Source organism: Cynocephalus volans, chromosome 1, assembly GCF_027409185.1.
Source record: "Cynocephalus volans isolate mCynVol1 chromosome 1, mCynVol1.pri, whole genome shotgun sequence".
Classification (NCBI taxonomy): domain Eukaryota; kingdom Metazoa; phylum Chordata; class Mammalia; order Dermoptera; family Cynocephalidae; genus Cynocephalus; species Cynocephalus volans.
The window spans coordinates 8,691,378-8,710,185 of record NC_084460.1 but is presented as its reverse complement, the minus strand read 5'-3'; the positions used below and the strand labels follow the sequence as shown (position 1 = coordinate 8,710,185).

The following is an 18,808-nucleotide window of genomic DNA, read 5'->3' as shown; positions in this document are numbered from 1 at the left end:
GCCACCTGAGCAGAGTGGGCGGCTGTCTCAGTCAGCCCGGGGGCCTCAGAGCCGCCCACAGGAGTGTGAGGGGCTGCTGGGTCTGGGCTGAGAGCAGTAGCTCTGCCGGCCCATCCTGCAGCAAGAGAGGGGCAGACACAGTGCCTGCAGCCCCTCCATCTGTGAGTCCCGGACCCGAGAGAGGTGCCGGATGTGGCAGGGCCCTGGAGCACCTGCTCAGGGCCTGTTATCCTTTCTGCTGGGATTCCTGGTTCTTATAGTGGCTACAGATCAGAACAGCCTGGCAAAATTGGTGAAAATGCAGAGTCTCTGTTCCGCAGTGACCCCGCCTTCTGTAGGTGTGGGCATGGAGCCTGGGAACGGGTGCGGGAGACCACGTGGAACCTGGTGCACAGCCGTGTCTCCGTCTCTGTGCGAGTCACACCGCAGCCCAACACACCTGCCCCATGTCGTCCCCTACTGGCCCTCTGTGGTCCTCTCCTCATTTTTCATAGATGATGCTGATTTTTCTGCCTCAATCCCCTTCTGCTTCTGAAGACCCATCTGTTACCCTCTAATCATGCACCAGTGTTTGTCTCTCTCACCAGCGTCTGTAGTCTCGGGTGCCATTTGGCTCATCACGGAGTGGAACTGAGGATAAATGTATTTTGCTCACATTTCCTTCTGCCACTTGCTTATATAGATCCTGTGTACACACGTCTCCAGATTGCAATTTCAGGACTGTAAGTTGGTCTTTCGTGAGCAAACCTGTTAGAGGAAAGACTGAAGTACCCCTCAAGCTTGAGGGAGGAGAATGAGAAGGGGGATTGTAACAGCAGGACCCCCATATTTGATCACGTTTGATCCTTTTCCTCTAGGGCTGGCCCGGCCTCAGCCTTGGAGGAAGTTTGCATGGCAAACTTGCTGGCCGAATCCCCAGAAAGAGGAGTACCCTTGTCCAGCCGAGTATAGGATAAGCATACGGGCTAGCTTAACATGCATTTCTCTGAGTTCCCTCTTTTTCCATGGTTGCTCGATATTTTGAACCTTGGTTGTGGTGCAGAAAGCCTTTACGTACATCAACATAAAGCTGTTTGCCAGTCAACCTGGAGCCACAAACTTGCCATGAGACACGTACTATCCAGACCCTGAGTAGCCAAGGAAGACATCACAAAGCTGTGCTGATTCCACCCTGAAGAAAATCAAAATCCTGCAGGACCCCAAGATAACATCAGGGATGAGGACAGCAGACAGAATCTGGATGGGACTTTGCACCTGACCCCTTGCATGGAGTCCCCGTGGCTCACATCTCCCGTCTTCTTTTCACTCCCCTCTTCTTACCCCATAAAAACCCTTTGTTAACTTGAGAGCAGGAGATGGTTTAGCCTGCCGTCTCCTCGGGCTTACGAGTTTTTCTGAATAAAGCTGTCTTACCTTTTCACCAACAAGAGACTTTTGAGTCGTTTGTTTCTGTTTGGAACCTAGACTCGGGTTCAGTAACAAACCCCCTCTTTGTGTGGATGAGTTTAGGATTGAGTCTATTCTCCCCTTGCCTCAGTGGCCTCCTTTGGTCTTGAGGTGAATCTGCTGAGGGTGTTTCCCCACCCACAGGGCTGGATTGGGCTCACAGATTGTCATGCGCAGAAGGTGTGAGTGTCAGTTGCTGTCTGTTACTGGAGAACTATGAAATCCAGGATGGAAGAGATGGTCTTACAACTCAGTTTTTCACCTGATTTCTTCCCACATTTTATTAATGAATTTTCAAACTTTTTCAGAAAAGTTGGACAACCGTTCAGTGAAGACTCACATGCTTACCTGATAGATTCTACAATTAACTTTTTCTCCATTGCCTTATGTATCAAATCCATCCATCTATCGATCCAGGAATCCCTTTGATTGTTTGGTGCATTTCAAAGTCAGCTGCATGTCAGTTGATGTTGAGTCCCCTATGGCTCCCATTCCATCTACACTGGCTGCTACAGGTTCCCTTCTGTGCCTGGGGGCCAGTGACTTCAAAGGATGCATTGAAGGGAACTGTCTGAGAGTTGGGGGTTCCTGATGTGTGTCAGAACTCATTGGAGGGCTTGTTAGAGCCTGGAGGGTGGGTCTACCTCCCAGGCCTCTGATCTGCAGGGGCTGAGAAGGTGCCTCACTAGCCAGCTCCCAGAGAAGCTGATGTTGTCTTTACAGGACCCCACTTTGAGAATTGCTGGTCTAAGTTACACAGTTTCTTGGCATGCAATTCCTAAAATAACTGGAATAAGTGGTAGCCAGTCTTGGGCCTCATTTTGTACTCAGTCTGGAGACATGCTTCCTGACTAAGAACGCCACAGTCTTCATTGCCGAGGGAGCCATGCTGGCCTTTCCAGGTGGCCTCAGCGTGTCTGGTTGCCAGCCTGGGGTGGCGCCTTCCCAGGGAAAGTTGCTGCGTTCTGTGCGGGCCTTCCCTCTCAGGTGGGGTGCCTCCTCGGGGGCTGGCTCAGGGCATCCAGCAGGCTGTTCACCTGTGTGTCATGGCTCTGCTGACTGCTGGGGATGGGATCCTGGCCACGTCGCTGGAGAGAGGTGCCGTCTTTGCAGCTGGATGAATAGTCGCACCCAGTAACCCATCTTTGCCCAGTTTTTTCCTCACTGCCCAAAGCTTAAACCTTCTGTAAAAAGGCAAGTGTGAGTCTTCAAGAACCTGCCTCTTTCTGCAAGTGGGGATGCTCAATTTCACACTCTGCTTTTGCACATCGACTCTTTACTGAAAGAGCAAACTTGTGTTGCTTATAGATGGCTTATTAGTACCTACATAGATGTCTAGACTGGGGAGAGTGAGCATTTCTTTAATTTCTCCTTGCTTTGGGGTTTGGCTTGAAGTACAAGGCCATCCTTGAGTGCACTCTTGTGAAATCTTTTATTAACTCTTACCAGTGTCAGTGTTTTATCACCTTCCACAGCCCTCAGCCTTCCCCTGGTGTTTGATTTACTTGGATGTTCCTGGGCTGCTGGACAAGGCCTGCATGGTGCTAGGCTGTGGGGGTTAAACTGCTTTATGGGCTCAGAGGTGGTGACATACAGCCCCTCTCCCACGGGGGAGCCCCCTGAAGTTCGGAAATTGCTGCATCAGAAATGGAGGGGCTAAGTTTGGAAATAGGACCTTGGCCATGGCCTTCAAGGGCCTAGTCATAGGCTCTGAAGACTGGAGCTCAGGTCTACACTGTTGCTTGTTGGCTGTGGGGTGGGGGCAGGAGAGCTGCCCCACAGGAGGGGTCTGAAGCCGGCTTTTCCATCTGTGTGTCGGGGCTGTCATGGGGCCCCTCCCTCTGAGCCCCCAGCAGGGTGGGGCCAGTGGCCAGCAGAGGGGTCCATGAACCGCTTTGCTGGCCTTCCCCTGACCTCACTGCTCACCCTCTCCTGCTGGCTGGGGTCATGGTAGGTAAACTGCCCACTGCTAAGCCCATTCTCTTGGTGTGGTTTAGGGGAACCCAAGAAGGACAAAGATATCATGTGGAGCAGGGTCATAAGTCCCAGCATCTGGAACCAGTAGGTCCCTGGCGGGTGGTCAGTGCCATGCAGAATGGGACTGAGGCCCCACGAGCCTGAGGTGTCGAGGTCTGTAGGGTGAGGGCACCTCAGCCTGCCCTAGCTTCCCTTTGCTTCCAAATCCAGATGGATCCAAATGTTGACCGTCAAGGCTGGCTCTGTAAGATCTGAAGTGAACGATTCCATGTGCTTTGATAAGTATGTACACTCAGGGAGCCCCACCCCAACTAAGTTACCAGACATCTCCATCACCCGGAAAGTTCCCCGATGCCCCCGGTGGTCAGTCGCCCCACTTCCTGGGCAACCACAGTTTCGGTTCCATCAGCAAGGGTCGGCCCTGCTGGTCTTGAGCTCCCTGTCAGTGGCACCACAAAGTTCCTGCTACCGCATCGCGCACTGTTTGTGGATGGTAACAATTTCGAGGTTGAGCTTTGCTGACACATGCATTGGTTGTCCATTCCCTTCTGTTCTATGGATGGACTGCATTTTGTTTATACATTTACTTGTTTACTGTGGTTTTTTGGCTATTGTTAAAAATGCTGCAATACATGTTCTACAACTCATTGTGTGGGCATATGTGTTCATTTCTCTTTGGGGGGATTGCTGAGTCATTGGCCAGGTGTATGTTCAGTTTTATGATGTTTTCTAAAGTGGCTGCACCATTTTGCAGTCCTTCCAGCAGTGAAAGAGAGTTCCTGTTGCTCCACGTCCTCACCAGCACTTGATACTGTCAGGCTTCGATTTCAGCTATTTGCTGGGTGCAGAATAACATCTCATTGTGGTTATAACTTGCATTTCCCTGATTAGCTAATGATGTTGCAACATATTTTCACGTGCTTATTGAACATATTTTATTTTGTGATGTATCTGTTCATGTTTCTTCTTCATTTAAAAATGGGATTGTTTGTCTTTTTATTATTGATTTACATTTTTTATACACTCTGGATATAAGTCCATTATCAGATAGACATACCACAAAAGGTTTTCCCAGTCTGTGGCTTGTCTTTTCATTTCCTATATGTTGTCTTTTCATGGGCAGAAGTTTTTAGTTTCAATGAATGCTTTCTACTTTTGTGATTGAGATATAGTTAGATTTTCTGAGCTATGATTTTAACTTTAGTTTTTTTATTTAAAAATCTAATTATTCACTTACACCCTCCCCCACTTACATGCACATGCACACAAATGAGGGTGCTTCAAAAAGTTCTTGGGAAAATGAAATTAGAAGATAATGCAAATCTTTCTATGAACTTTTTGAAGACCTCCTTGTACCCCCCCCCACACATATGCGCACACACACACGCATGCACCCTCACCCATGGTAACAGCAGCCCTGCATGTGCCCACCGCACCAAGGATGTCTTTCTCTATGCTCATACAAACATATACACACATATATGGGATTTTTTTTTTAACTTAAATGAGAGTATACCACATATTCCGGAAACTGTTCTTCTCAGGTAACAGTACCTCATTTCATCCGTTAAGGCTGTGGATGGAGATCTAATTCATTCTTTGTGATTGCTGTGCAATATTCAGAAAATAAATATACTACAATGTATTCAACCATTTCTCTTTGTAATTTTTGTCTTTTTAATTGGCTGTTCACCCAGGTTTTTCTGGTTTCCTGATGCCTCAGACACTGCTGGAAAGCAAGCCAGCAAGCCTGCAAGCCAACAGGCACTGACTTTGGAGTCCTGTTGCTTTTCCCTGTGTGATTAGTCCCCAGTGTGAGATCACTGGGCCATAGAGAGTGTGTATTTTGAAACTTAATAACTGCGGCAGTTACTTCCCAAAGGCTCCAGGGATTTGCAGTCCCAGTCCCGCCACAAAGGTGAGGGCATCTGTGCCCATGTCATCATCAGCCCCAGCATCGTGGCTTAACCTGATTTCCTGTCTCATTAGTGCTAAAGTCTCTTATTTTGCAGCAGCCCCATATGTTTTCCTGTTAACTCTTTTAAAACACAGCCTTGTAAAATTTATCTACATGATATTTTTTGCTCAGAAATATTGTTTTTCTTTAATAAAACCCAGGGTGGCTTTATTCACCCCATTTTCTCTCCAGGGTTCTTTCCTGTGCTCCACCTTGTCGTTTCAGGTGACATGTCTCAAGCAATTCCCAGGAGGTCCTTGGTTCCCATTCAGTTATTTTTCACCTTGTAAAGCAAATTGTGACTATCTCCATTTGTGTCTTCCTCCCATCCTTGGGCCCTGCTCAGCCATGTGTGAATTCCCTGGGAATTCAGTGTTGAGTTTCCAGATAAGACGTTCATCACAGCTTGCTTTATAGAAGTCTTTTCATTTTGTAACTGTGTCCTGGTGTTCTGAACGCGGTTCCTTGTTAGAGAATGCATCCCAGGTGGGAGCAATTGAATCCTGAGTCTGAACCTGCCACTGTGATGACCCTGAGCTGGTTCCTGGGCATTTCTCCCCATCAATGTGTTGGTGGCAGGGGAGCCAGGACTCCTGCTCTCTCTGGAGTGAGCACCAGCTTCTGCCCCATTATAGCCCAACCAGGGAACAACAGATCCCACCAGGCCATCCCCTTAGATGACCGTAAGTGGGATGTGCGTGCAGGTCCTGAAATAGAGCTCCCCACACCCTCATAACGTATGCTGTCTGCTTCTGTAGAATTGCCTGCTTAACCTAAGTAACTCCATTTTACCCCGTCTGACCTGCAGACTATCCCCTCCTTCTGCATGAGAAACCGTTGACCTTCTCATAGAAACAAAAGGCGTTGCATAGAAACAGGAGCCATACACAGTGAACTATTACATGGGAACGGGAACCATACACGGTGAACTGTCACATGGGAACGGGAGCCATACACGGTGAACTGTCACATGGGAACGGGAGCCATACACGGTGAACTGTCACATGGGAACGGGAGCCATACACGGTGAACTGTCACATGGGAACGGGAGCCATACACAGTGAACTGTCACATGGGAACGGGAGCCATACACGAGGAACGGGAACCATACACGGTGAACTGTCACATGGGAACGGGAGCCATACACGGTGAACTGTCACATGGGAACGGGAGCCATACACGGTGAACTGTCACATGGGAACGGGAGCCATACACGGTGAACTATTACATGGGAACAGGAACCATACACAGTGAAAACTTGCATGCTTGACTGTTCAAATGGCTCATTCTTGGCCTCTGTGACCTAGCTCCCTGGCTTGCTTTGTGTACCTGGACAAGCCCGTATGCCAACGGGATGTAGTTTTTGCCTTAAAAAACCCCACAAGGCCTTGGCCCAAGGCTGCTTTTCCTTGGTTGCTCCTTGGGAGACAGACGCTGGCCAGCTGGAGTGAATAAACTTCCCTTTTCTGCATGAGTGGCGTGTAAATGCATTTCTTGTAGGAGGGTGCCTCATGACATTTTGGAGGCCCCAGCGAGATTCTTTCTTTCATGAGTATATCCCTCCCTGCATTTATCTCCTAGGAGAAGATAGAGAAGCTGTTCCTCTTCTTCTCCCTGGAGGCAGATGGGACACTTTGCTCTCTCCCCAGGTAGGTGAGATCTCAGTAAGGGACAGTGCACCAATTGGTGGACTTAGTGGGAGGCTGGATGCAACATTAACTCCCCTAGTCCTTGGGCTCTCAAGACGTCGCTGAGCCCAGTGGTAATTTGGATTTGGATTTGGGACTTGCAAGTCAATAGGAATTGTGTTTCCGTGTTTCTTGTTCGTCTTTGTCGTTGTGATTGTGGTGTCTGTGGATATCTTAGAGTAATTTTGGATGTGGCCACTTGTCTGTCTTTTGTGTGTTGCCAGTTTTGTGTTTCTGTGTGTCATTAACTGTGGTCTTATATAACAAATGGGACAAAATTCCTCCAAACAGGTCTGTGGGACAACCCGCTTACATACAGGTTTGGATTGACATAATCTCAGACAAGCTGTCATGACTAAAAAGGTGCCTTAAAAAAAGTGTCCCAAGGTGAATGGAAATAGAACATCATATGTGCTTTTAACTAAGCCTTCTTTTTCATCTCTGAAGAAGGCTTCGACCCCCACAGCACCTCCTATACTCTCTGACACCTCTGAAGACCCAAAGTGGCTTTAAAAATTGAAAATAAGCTAAGAGTATTTCCTTTAATAATTTCTTCTCCCTTCACTAGAGAAGATTTAAAAATTTGGGGGAGGTTGATGATAAGTTAAACAGCAGTAGTTCCTAACAGCAATGATTTAATCTCTGAATATACTGTAACCAAAGAAAAGAAAAAAAAATCATATGAAGGGATCTTTTCCCCTCCTTGGAGTTGACCATATTCCAAGGCAGAGCTCTCAGCATTTGGGTGGAGCCTGCACTAACGCTTATCCACAACTACATAGGCTATGAAAAAGAATTTGAAAAACTGTTGCAGGACTGCTAGATTAGTCCCAGAATGTCAACCTCATTTTCGATTTATTGGCTTTTGTTACTTTACGTCATGCTGACCTTATTGTTAAACACAGGTTTGCTTGCATTCTTTCCTCTCATGGAGAAAACACAAAAACATTATTTTTAAGTTGGTTGAAAGCATTAACTGACAAAACACTTTGGAAAAATGTGAATTAGGCAGCTAGGAAAGCATACTCTGTTCATTTCTTTAAAAAATATATACAGCCTTATTAACTCCACAGTGTAACAGTTGTCAGAGTCAACATTTAGATAGATATAGATAAAATATTTAAATGGTAGTGTAAATAGTTTTCAGGGCACACACATAGATTTTCCCTAAAGAATTGCTCTGGCAACTTTGTGAGAAACCAATTGACCAGAACTATGGGTGTATTTCTGGACTTTCTTTGCCTGTTTCCCATACTTGGAGTAGCACTGCCTCTCCCTGCCATTCCTCCAAACCCCCCTTTCACTCCCCCACCTGATCCTGGAACTCCTTTTTTTTTTTTTTTCCAGAAAAACCTCAGGGCCTCATCTCCCTCCTGGAGACTGTTTTCTTTACCCACCAGCCTACATGGGATGATTGTCAGCAGCTCCTGCAGACTCTCTTCACGTCAGAAGAACGCAAGTGGATCCAGAGGGAGGCCCTGAAAACTGTCACTGGTTATGATAGCTGACCCCCTGATGACCCCATCCACCCCGAACACGGGTTCCCCTCTAACAGACCTGGGTGGAACCCAAACACGGACCAAGGTAAGGGAGCTCATGACCTGTATCACCAGACTCTCCTTAGGGGACTCTGCACAGCAGCCTGGAAGCTGACTAACCTATCAGAAGTAAGTGAAACTATTCAGGGGCCAAATGAACCCCCACTGCTTTCCTGGAATGCCTTGTGGAGGCTTACAGGACCTACACTCCTGTGGGCCTTGAGACCCCAGAAAATCGGCGGGTGATAAATATTGCCTTTGTTACCCAGTCAGCCCCAGACATTAGGTGAAACCTTCAAAGACAGGAAGGATTTAAAGGAAAATTGTTATCTGAGCTGGTTGAAATTGCCCAGAGGGTCTTTAATGACAGAGATAGTCCAGAAGAGAAAAAAACCAAAAAGCTAGATCTTAAGGATGCCTTCTTCAGCCTCCCACTGGCTGAAGTAAGCCAACTTCTCTTTGCTTTTGAATGGATGACCCTGGGGAAGGATATTCTGAACAATTAACTTGAACTCACCTCCCCCAAGGATTTAAAAATTTCCCAACCTTATTTGATGAAACCCTTCAGCCTGTTTGTTGCTGAGATGTGAGGCATTGCCAAGGGGGTGCTCACCCAAGCCCAGGGACCATGGAAGAGGCCTATCACCTACCACTCCAACAGGTTGAACAGTGTAGCTGCAGGATGGCCAACAACCTGTCTCTGAGCAATAACAGGAACTGCTTTACTGGGAAAAGAGGCCAACAAGACATATGCTTAGTGGCCCCCCACTCTGACAGACTCTCTCCACTCAAATGTTGGCTCACCAACTCCTGCTTCACCCAGTATCAGGCTTTACTTCTAGATCAGCCCCTAAAATCCACGGCTCTAAATCCAGCTACCCTCCTCCCGGATGACAACCCAAGTGAGCCTGTACATGACTGACTCAAAGCAATCAAGGCTCTCCAAGGCCTCTGGCCACACCTGACTGATGTGCCCTGGACAGAGCCTAGTGAAATACTGTTCATTGATGGAAGCAGTTTTATCTCCAGTGGAATCAGTTATACCGGGACAGCCATGGTAACTTTAGATTGGGTCACTTGGGCTCAAGCCTTAAGCCAAAGGACATCTGCTCAAAAGGCTGAACTCATAGCCCTAACACAGGCTTTAAAGCATGGAAAAGAGAAAACTGTTAACAAATATATCGACAACAGGTATGCTTTTGCACCACCCATATTCACAGGGCCTTATACAAACAGAGAGGACTATTAACATCAGAAAACAAATAAATAAATAATAAAACAAAAACACTGGCTCTCCTTAAGGTCATATGGTATCCAAAAAGAGTGGCCATCATACATTGTCTGGGGCATCAGAAAGATAACTCATTTGAGACCCAAGGTAATGCTGCTACAGATTTGACTGCCAAAGAGGCCACATAAAACCAGTGGGGCCATTTGACTCTTTAAAAGTTGTCCCAGCACCTCAATTGCTGCCAACTCCTCATTATACTAAAGGAGAAGTAAAACATGCTAAGATCTTAAAAGCCTCCAACAATGCCATGAATTAGAAAATTCTGCCAGACCACAGGATTTATTTGCCACAGGCTCTAGGCAGATTGTTGATTAAACAGATACATCAACAGATACACCTTGGATCCACAAAATTAACTGAACTTTTAAAAAATATTACATCCAAGATCTTGACAAATTAACAAAAGACATTGTTACCAGATCACAAGTAAATCCAGGGCCAAAATCAAGGCTGCCCATTGGAACCAGAATGCAAGGAACCAACGCTGGCGAACACTGAGAAATTGACTTCTCCGAGGTAAAACCTGGACAGTACAGGTATTGCTACCTTTTGGTGTTCATAGACACTTTTTCTAGATGGGTAGAAGCCTTCCTACCAAAACTGAAACTGCTCAGATAACACTAAAAAATTGTTATGAGAAATTGTCCCCAAATTTGGCCTACCTGTAAGCTTGGGGTCTGACAATGGCCTGGCTTTCATAGCTCAAATTTCTCAATTGTTAGCTAAAACATTAGAAATAAATTGGAATTTACATTATATTTATAGTCCACAAAGTTCAGGACAGGTAGAATGAAATGAATCGGACTTTAAAAGAAACACTAAATTAAAACTAGAGACTGGTGAGAACTGGGTGAGCCTCCTTCCCTTTGCACTCTTAAGGGCTAAATGCATCCCCTACATACAAGGAATTATACCCTCTCTGTTGACCCACCTCAGAGATGATAAACTTGCTGAAATCACTAACCATGACCTTCTTCAGTCTATGCCAGATTCACCCCTTGGTCAGAGAGGCCTACCCACCAACAAAAGCAATTGGTCAATTCTGAAAAAGGCCTCCTGAAATTTGAGAGGGGTTAAATCAATTTGGGAAAAATCTTAAAAATATTGTCTTGTAGTCCATAAACATAAAATGTCTCTGCATTTATTTAGATTGTCTTTAATTTCTATTAGTAGTATTTTGTAGTTTTCAACAGACAAGTCTTGCACGCTTTTGTTATATTTGTTCCTAAACATTTTATTCTCTTCAGTGCTGTTGTGAATGAAATTGCTAAATTCATTTTCAGACTGTTCATTGCTAGTATCTAGAAGTACAATTGCTTTTTTCATTTTAATCTCAGGTCCTCAAACTTGCCAAATGTGTTTAGTTCTAGTAGCTTTTTGTATGGATACCTCAGTATTTTCCACACACAGGACCATACCATCTATGGATAAAGACAGTTTTACTTGTTCCTTTCCAATCTGGACCTCCTTCTTTGTCATGAGCAGACTGACTAGCATACAATGCTGGCCCCATACAATGCTGCATAAAAATGGCAAGAATGGGCATGCTCACCTTATTCCTCAGTTTATGGGAAAAGCACCCAGTTTTTCACCATTAAGTATGATGTTAGCTGTGGGCTTTTTGTAGATGCACTTTATTAGATTGAGAAAAGTGCTTTTGATTCCTAGTTTATTGAAAGTTTCTCCAATTAAGTAACAATTTTAAAATGTAAAGTGCTTTGATAAAAAGATTTACACCAAGTGGTCAATCTGACAATGTTGTAAAAAGTTAAGTTTTTCCTCTTTGCTGTGGCCATTGTGCCCTACACAGAGGCTGGACGTATCTGAATGCGCAGCAGCAGCTGCACCCATATATAATCCACACAATCAGACTAACAAGGTGGATTAGATATGGCTCTAGGGAAACGTGTTGTTTTTATACCAACCACTCGGGTATTATTAGAGACAGCCTTTCATTAGCCAGAAAACACATTAAAGAAAGAGAAGAGTCATATAGTAATAATAAAAATGGGTTTGAAAATCTTTTTTCCTGGTCACCTTGCTTAACGACCTTAATAACAGCAATCTCTGGTCCCCTAGTCCTCCCTGTCCTCCTAGTTACTATTGGACCCTGCCTTATTTCCTGCCTCACTAATTACATTCAGAAATGAGTCCGATCAGTCAAACTCCTTGTTTTATGTACTAAATACAACAAATTAAGTACCAATGAATCAATGGTTTGATTCCTTCCTAAAGAGGAGTTGGGAGTGAAATAGAGCTCCCCACACCCTCATAACGTACGCTGTCTGCTTCTGTAGAACTGCTTGCTTAACCTAAGTAACTCCATTTTACCCCCTGTCTGATGTGCAGACTATGCCCCCTTCTGCATGAGAAACTGTTGACCTTCTTATAGAAACAAAAACCATTGCACAGTGAACTATTACATGGGAAAAGGAACCATACACAGTGAAAACTTGCATGCTTGACTGTTCAAATGGCTCATTCTTGGCCTCTGTGACCTAGCTCCCTGGCTTGCTTTGTGCACCTGGACAAACCCGTGTGCCAACGGGATGTAGTTTTTGCCTTAAAAAACCCCACAAGGCCTTGGCCCAAGGCCGCTTTTCCTTGGTTGCTCCTTGGGAGACAGACGCTGGCCAGCTGGAGTGAATAAACTTCCCTTTTCTGCACGAGTGGCATGTAAGTGCATTTCTTGTGGGAGGGTGCCTCACAACAGTCCCATGCCATCTTGTCCAGGGGACAAGGAATGAATGGTGTGTGAGCCACACTGCAGGCCACAGGCAAACAGCAGCCTGGGGCAGAAGTCCAGGCACTTCTGGGAGCTTTTCTGCAAGAATCATTGACTGTGGGTTTTGGAAGAGACTGAAGTTGGAAAACCTACATTAAATTGAAACCCAGCTAGGGTGTGAATCTTTTAACATGCCCAGGTCCATAGCCGTCTATGTGCCACCTGGAAAGGCTGAGAGGAAACATGCATGCCTTGGCTGTCTTTCTCCTGAGCCTGGCGATGAGTGCGGGACCACAGGGACAGGTGGCACTGGCAGTTGCTTTCTCCCCATGTGAGGCAAAGTGGCAGAGCAGCAGTGACTGCTGTGGTGACTGTGCCCTGGGACAAAACTTCTCCCAGAGTAAGTTCAGAGGGGTCTTGGCTTTTGTCCAGAGACTCCCATCTGCTTCACCATGTGGGAGAAGGGGCCTGGAGGGGGTGGGGGTGATCTCAGGAGAGAGGCCTTCTTCCCCTCTTTGCCCTCCAGAGGTCAGAGAGTCCCCGAGAGAAGTCAACACAAAGATGGGGTGTTTTCCCTAGAGTTTGCTTGTGGGCCAGCCCAGCCACTGGGACCTCAGGCCAGCCTTGGCTCCCGCCAGCACAGTGATGCTCCAGTTGAGTGTGTGTTTTGTGTGTCTGTGGGTGTGCATGTCTGTGCATTTACATGTGCGGTGTGTGCATGTGAGCGTGAGCACAAGGTGGTCAGCCACATGCTACAGTGATGGTGGACCTGAGGGTGACCAGGGGGCTACACAATCAGCAGACACAGGGCTGGAGCTGGGGGCTTGAAGGGAGGCCTGGGTCTTGGGGAGCTGCCCAGGAACTGGGACACTGCCGAGGGCTGGTGAAGACTTTTCGTAACAACATGACCTCCCTGCTGTCATTGCACAATCAGTTCCCAATGCCATCCACGTCCCTGCACGAGGGAGAGATAGTCTCTACAGAAGCTTTTCACAACTGGTTTTGATTGAACCCAGCTCCAAACGAGGTTCACACGTTGCGTGTCAACTGTGATGTTCCAGGCTGGCAGACAACAGTGAAACACATGGCGCCATCTACACTGAAGCCAGATCAGATCCCGGAGTGGGGCTGTTGACCCCAGAGCACCACAGAGGCTGGTCTGCTTTCCAGTGGGAAAGACGAGATGGCTGCAGAACACACATGGGAAATACACACATCTCCAATAAGAGTCGTAGGCTTTGTGACTGGAGTCCCAGCTTCTCTGTGTCTGAGGGCATCCTGGGACTGATGGCCCAGCTTCCTTTCTGCAGTACCTCCAGTGCTTGAGTTGTCGCCTTTGGGTCAGACCATTTCATGGTTGGAAGGTCCTGTTCTCATTGAATGGGAAACAAATTTGGTCACTCGGTACTCAGACTGATTTTGGAGTTGCTTTCCTGGCCAGTTGGTCAAGGTCACTCTTAGGTGAGGGGCCCAGGGCTGTCTTCCCACCCAGTGGTGAGACCCCTTGGGAATATCCCTCTCTGCAGCCCTAGATGCCCTGACCTGCCCTGCAGCCTCTCCATCCCATCCTGTGGGACACAGATGGCATAACAGACTGTCATCGGCAGCTCTTGAGGGCTTGCCAAGGTCTGCGTGTCCTTCCAGCAAAAATCTCAATAACACTGATCGAAGAGTCACGATTACAAGCCACCTGTCTAAAGCCCCCCATGGCTGAAAAGCCACACCTGCTTGCATTTTGTGTTTCCATAGATTCTGTGGGGTCATGACAGCCACTGTTTACTGAACACCGAATGTGTGCGAGGCCCTTCTGAGCTCATATCAATCCTTGCAACATTTCCATCTCTTAAGGCATAATATAATTATAAACTATAATTATCTCCATTTCACAGCTTAGAATGCCATAGCACAAAATGGTCTTGTAGCTGCTGAGGTCAGCAGCTGGGCATAGCAGGGCAGGCTCTGAACCCAGAAGTCTGAGTATGGAGCTGGGGCCTGTCCCTGCTGTGCCGCACCTTCTCCTGCTGTTGCTGTGGGCACGGTTGGGTCAACTTCTCTGCTTGGTCACCTCCATGGTGTCTGCACCTCTGCTGACTACCCATCCCTGAGGCAGCTCTGGGCCTGGGAGGATTGGGGATTTGGGCAGAGGATAGGAGTAGAGCATGACACATGTGGGCCCTGTACTTAGCAAGGAATAGAGAGGTAGCAAGACTGACCGTTCATAGAGTTTCTGTGCCCTACAGTTTGCTTCACAGGAGTGGAAATCATCCGTGTGACACCTCTCATCACAGGTGCCCCCTGCAGGGAGAGCATTAGGTGGGCCCTGAGCTCAGAGTGGTATTCCAGAATCTTTACTGCATCCTCAGGATCCCTGGGGCCCTGGGAAGAGTGCAGCAGACTTCCTACCCTTGCCTCTGCAGACCAAGCACACCTCAGCCTCCACTGTCACGACCAGAGCTGAGCATTATGGAAAACCTGCTATGCACGACCTCGTTTTGACCTCAGTGCAGCCAGGGGCCCTGCTTTCTGAGGGAGCTGCAGCTGAGTCTGGTTGGGGGTGAGCCCACGATCACACCCTACTAAGTGCAGAGCTCTGATGTGGCCCAGGTGGCTGGCCCTGCAGCCTCATGCTCCTACTAACTGATAATGGGGAGAGGGGAAGGTCATGAGCAGCACCTACCAGAAGACTGAGCACCCTAGATCTGCTATCTCAGAGCTGGAGAGAAACTCTGGCCAGTGGTTCTCAAGCATTAGCATGTATGTGAATCAGGTGCAGATCCTGGGCCCACCTGAGATTCTGATTCAGCTAGTCTGGGGCAGGGCCACAGTCTGCACTTCTGACCTGCTCCAGGGTGTGCTGTTGCCTGGAGGTCTCTGGGGCTCAGGCTCAGCAGGGTCAGGCAGTGCACATGGAATCTGAGGCTCTGCTTACTACTTCCCAGACCCCCTCACTGTCCAGGGCTGTGGCAGCCTGATGTGGTCCCTGCTGCTCTGTGCATTTGCTCCTGGAGTTTCAGCCACTCCCCGGTGCTGGCTATGGGTACAGGAAACTCTGAGTGTCAGCGCCCACTGGCATCTGCCTGCCTTGGGGGCTTCCTTCTGCCTGCAGGTAGGTGGTACAGATTTTGCCCAGAGTTTATAGTTGTTGTCTATGGGAAGGTCAGTCTGATGGGAGTGTTTGTGACCATCACCAGAAGCAGAATCTGTACAGGGTGTTTGGGTGTAAGGACACCTCTGCACAGCCTAAGATTCGCCATTATTTTCCACAGGATGGGTAGGTGTCATCCAGTCCCCCTAAGCCTCACGGCCCCCCTACACTTGGATATGCAGAACTTGGATATGTGGGGGGAGGCCATGCCCAGAGCAACCACATCGTGTGGTCTCAGGTGATCCTGTTGGGTAGCTGAGGCCAGAACCCCTGTGCTAGGATGCAGTGAGTCTGCAGGACTCTGCTTCTGATGCTATTTGGTGATAAAATGCAGTGTTGTATCCAAATGGCTGCTTAGGATGTTTTGCGCTCCAAGTGTGACAAGTCCTAACTACAGAGACTCTGAGGTGGCCCCAGACCTCGTGAGATAACCCACGAATGTCTGGCACATGTCTGGGGCTGCTCCCTTGCCTGCCCCACCCTCTGTTCACCACCCCAGCCAGCCCAGCTTTGCCTTATCCTCAGAAAGCCACTGCTCGGCCCCATGGAAGGGCCAGGCATCTTGGAGATGGGCTCCCTGTCTGCTGAACCTTTCAGAATAAGCTGCTGGCAGGCTGAGAGCTTAGTGAGGGTGCAAAAGTGAGCCTGCGCCAGGCCATGAGCAGCAGAAGACACCAGCCTGAGACAGTAGCAGAAGCCTGGGCCTGAGACAGCAGAAGATAGATCTTTCTGCAAGGAGAGGGGGTGGCAGTCTGGGGGCCCCTCATTAGCTCGCTGGACCAGGCACTGTGAGTCATGATGAGTTGGCTAAGACAGTGCAGGGAATGGGTGTTGGTGATCGCTGCCTCTCTGGCAATCTGTTGCAGAGCTGCGGTGGGCTGCGGGGGCTGGATCGTTCCCAGTGCCTCCCTCACACTGATTCATGGTGCAGCCGTGAGTTGGGTCACCATCCAGGCCTGGAGACCTGCTCAGAGTGTGGGGGGAACATACCCACATGCTCCTGTTTTGATTTGAGAGGGTGACAGAAGGGCCTCCTTTGGGGCTTCACTGACCCCTGCCTTCCGGGAGCTGGTTCTGTAGGTGTCGAGGCCCCGTCTTACCTCTGTGAGGACCATATATGCAGGTGCAGGCCGTGGGGGCCACCGTCATGAAAGCGGGTTGGGGGGGCACTGATCTGTGACCCTGAGTCCTAAGCACCTCAGGCTGTTTGAAGCAGGATCACTGAGGACAAAAACTCATTCTGGTAACCCCCGGGTAGCCCCCTGTCATGTTGCACAGCTGCGTTGCTGCCGACCTGTGGCTCTTCACGGAGTCTTTCCTCTTCCTTCCACCCTTGAGAGCCGACTCACTTCCCTAGAACTCCCAGAGACACAGGGAGTGGAGGGTGGGGGCGGGCTGCAGGCTGCCCTCACCTTCCAGCAGAGGAGGCTGAAATTGGGGCTGCTTGGAGTGGAATGGGTCGAGCAACCTCCTTTTGACAGGAGCAGGTCCTTTCTGGGGCCAGCCCAGGAGAGTCTGTGGGCATCAGCCCAGGAGCTGCTGGCCCTTTCATCCCCAGGTGAGGTGCCCATCTGGGCAGGAGGCTGGGCTTGGGTGTGGCCTGGCCTGGATCCTGCAGGCTCAGCCCCTCCTCCAGCACCTCCCCAGAGGTCAAACACAATCTGTGATGGCTGTAGACCAGCCTCTGCAGTTCATCAGAAATGCTTGTTCTGGGCTCTGCCCTAGGCCCACCGAATCTGACCCTCTGAGGTGGGCCTGGCCTTCTGGGTTAATACCTCTCCTGGGGACACCCATCCTCTCTCATGTCTGAGAAACTCTTCATAGACCAAGTGTCAGCAAACTACCACCCTGAGGCCAAATCTGCACGAGCCTGTTCTGTAAACAAAGTTTACTGGAACACAGCCACACAGATTCATTTGGGTGTCCTCTGTAGCTGCTCTTATACTTCGGTGGCAGAGTAGTTGTGGCAGTCACCATGTGGCTCACACTCTGAAGACATTCACCATCTGGTGCTTCACTGACCCTGGGCCCTTGGCTCTCAGCCTTGGCTGCACACTGGGACCACTGGAGCAGGTAAAAAAAAAAAAAAAAAAAAAAAATCACTGGCACCTGGGCCCCAGGGCAGAGATTCCGATTGAAGTAGTCTGGGGAGTGCCCTGGGTATCAGGAGTTTTGCAAGCTCCCAGGTGATGCTAGCACATTGTAGGACTCATGGCTATGGGCTGATGGAGCTGCGTTGGCTTCTAAGAGTTGCAACCTGCTCAGCCTGGCTCAACCGCCTGCTCACAGCCTCAGCCCCAGCTTCTGACGCTGGCTGGAAAATGGGGGCTCTCTCAAGGGGGCGGGAGGGCTGGTTGGAGGCTCCAGTTGACATTGATAGAAACAGGGCACCCGATAGTGCCTCTCTTCAAGCTGCTTCACACAGTGGGCCAGAAGCCAGGAGGGCTGCAACTTACCAGCCAGGGAGACTGGGCTGGCCCAGGACTGTCTACGCAGGTGCTGAATGTACCACTTACCTGTGAGGAATCTGCCATTTTTAATACACTATTTATGTTCATACTTATTTGCTTGAAAAAATATCCTTCATATTGTCACTACAAAAGAAAGGCGTTCAGTGCCTGAAATATGAAAACTGAAACGTAGATCAAATAAGAAATGAGAAAACCATTCACCCCTCATTGAGGATTGTTGTTAACATGTTGGCACCTGTCCTACTAGTCTTTGTGTCAGTTACTTGGTGGCAGCTCTGTGAGGTTGGTGGGAGCAGAAAATGCCGTTTTGCAGGTTGAGGTACAGAGCCTGGGCCTGCGGTCATATGCAGATGTGAGGTGTGTGCTGTTAAGGATGCATGAGGATATTCAGTTTGGGGAGACAGGAAATCGCTCATGCCTGGTCCAGTATCCCCTGGAGAGCTGCTAACGCACAGATTCTGACATGGGTCTGCTGGGCCTTCCTGCATTTCCAGATGGCCCCTGGGAGGCCCACGCTGGGCTCAGCAGACTGTATCTGGGTCACAGGGAATGGCAGAGAATTGAGGTGCT

At 48.6% G+C, this 18,808-nt stretch overlaps 1 protein-coding gene across 1 annotated transcript in view; it reads left to right on the top strand.

Moving 5' to 3' along the window:
* The window catches only part of LOC134362181 (pleckstrin homology domain-containing family G member 1-like), a 37,168-nt gene extending 28,592 nt beyond the window's left edge, over positions 1–8,576 (top strand). The window contains exons 6-8 of the mRNA XM_063077497.1: positions 261–448; positions 2,434–2,544; positions 8,416–8,576. Coding sequence (XP_062933567.1) covers positions 261–448; positions 2,434–2,544; positions 8,416–8,576 — 460 coding nt within the window. The remainder of the gene's footprint in view (positions 1–260; positions 449–2,433; positions 2,545–8,415) is intronic.
* Positions 8,577–18,808: the final 10,232 nt, after the last annotated feature.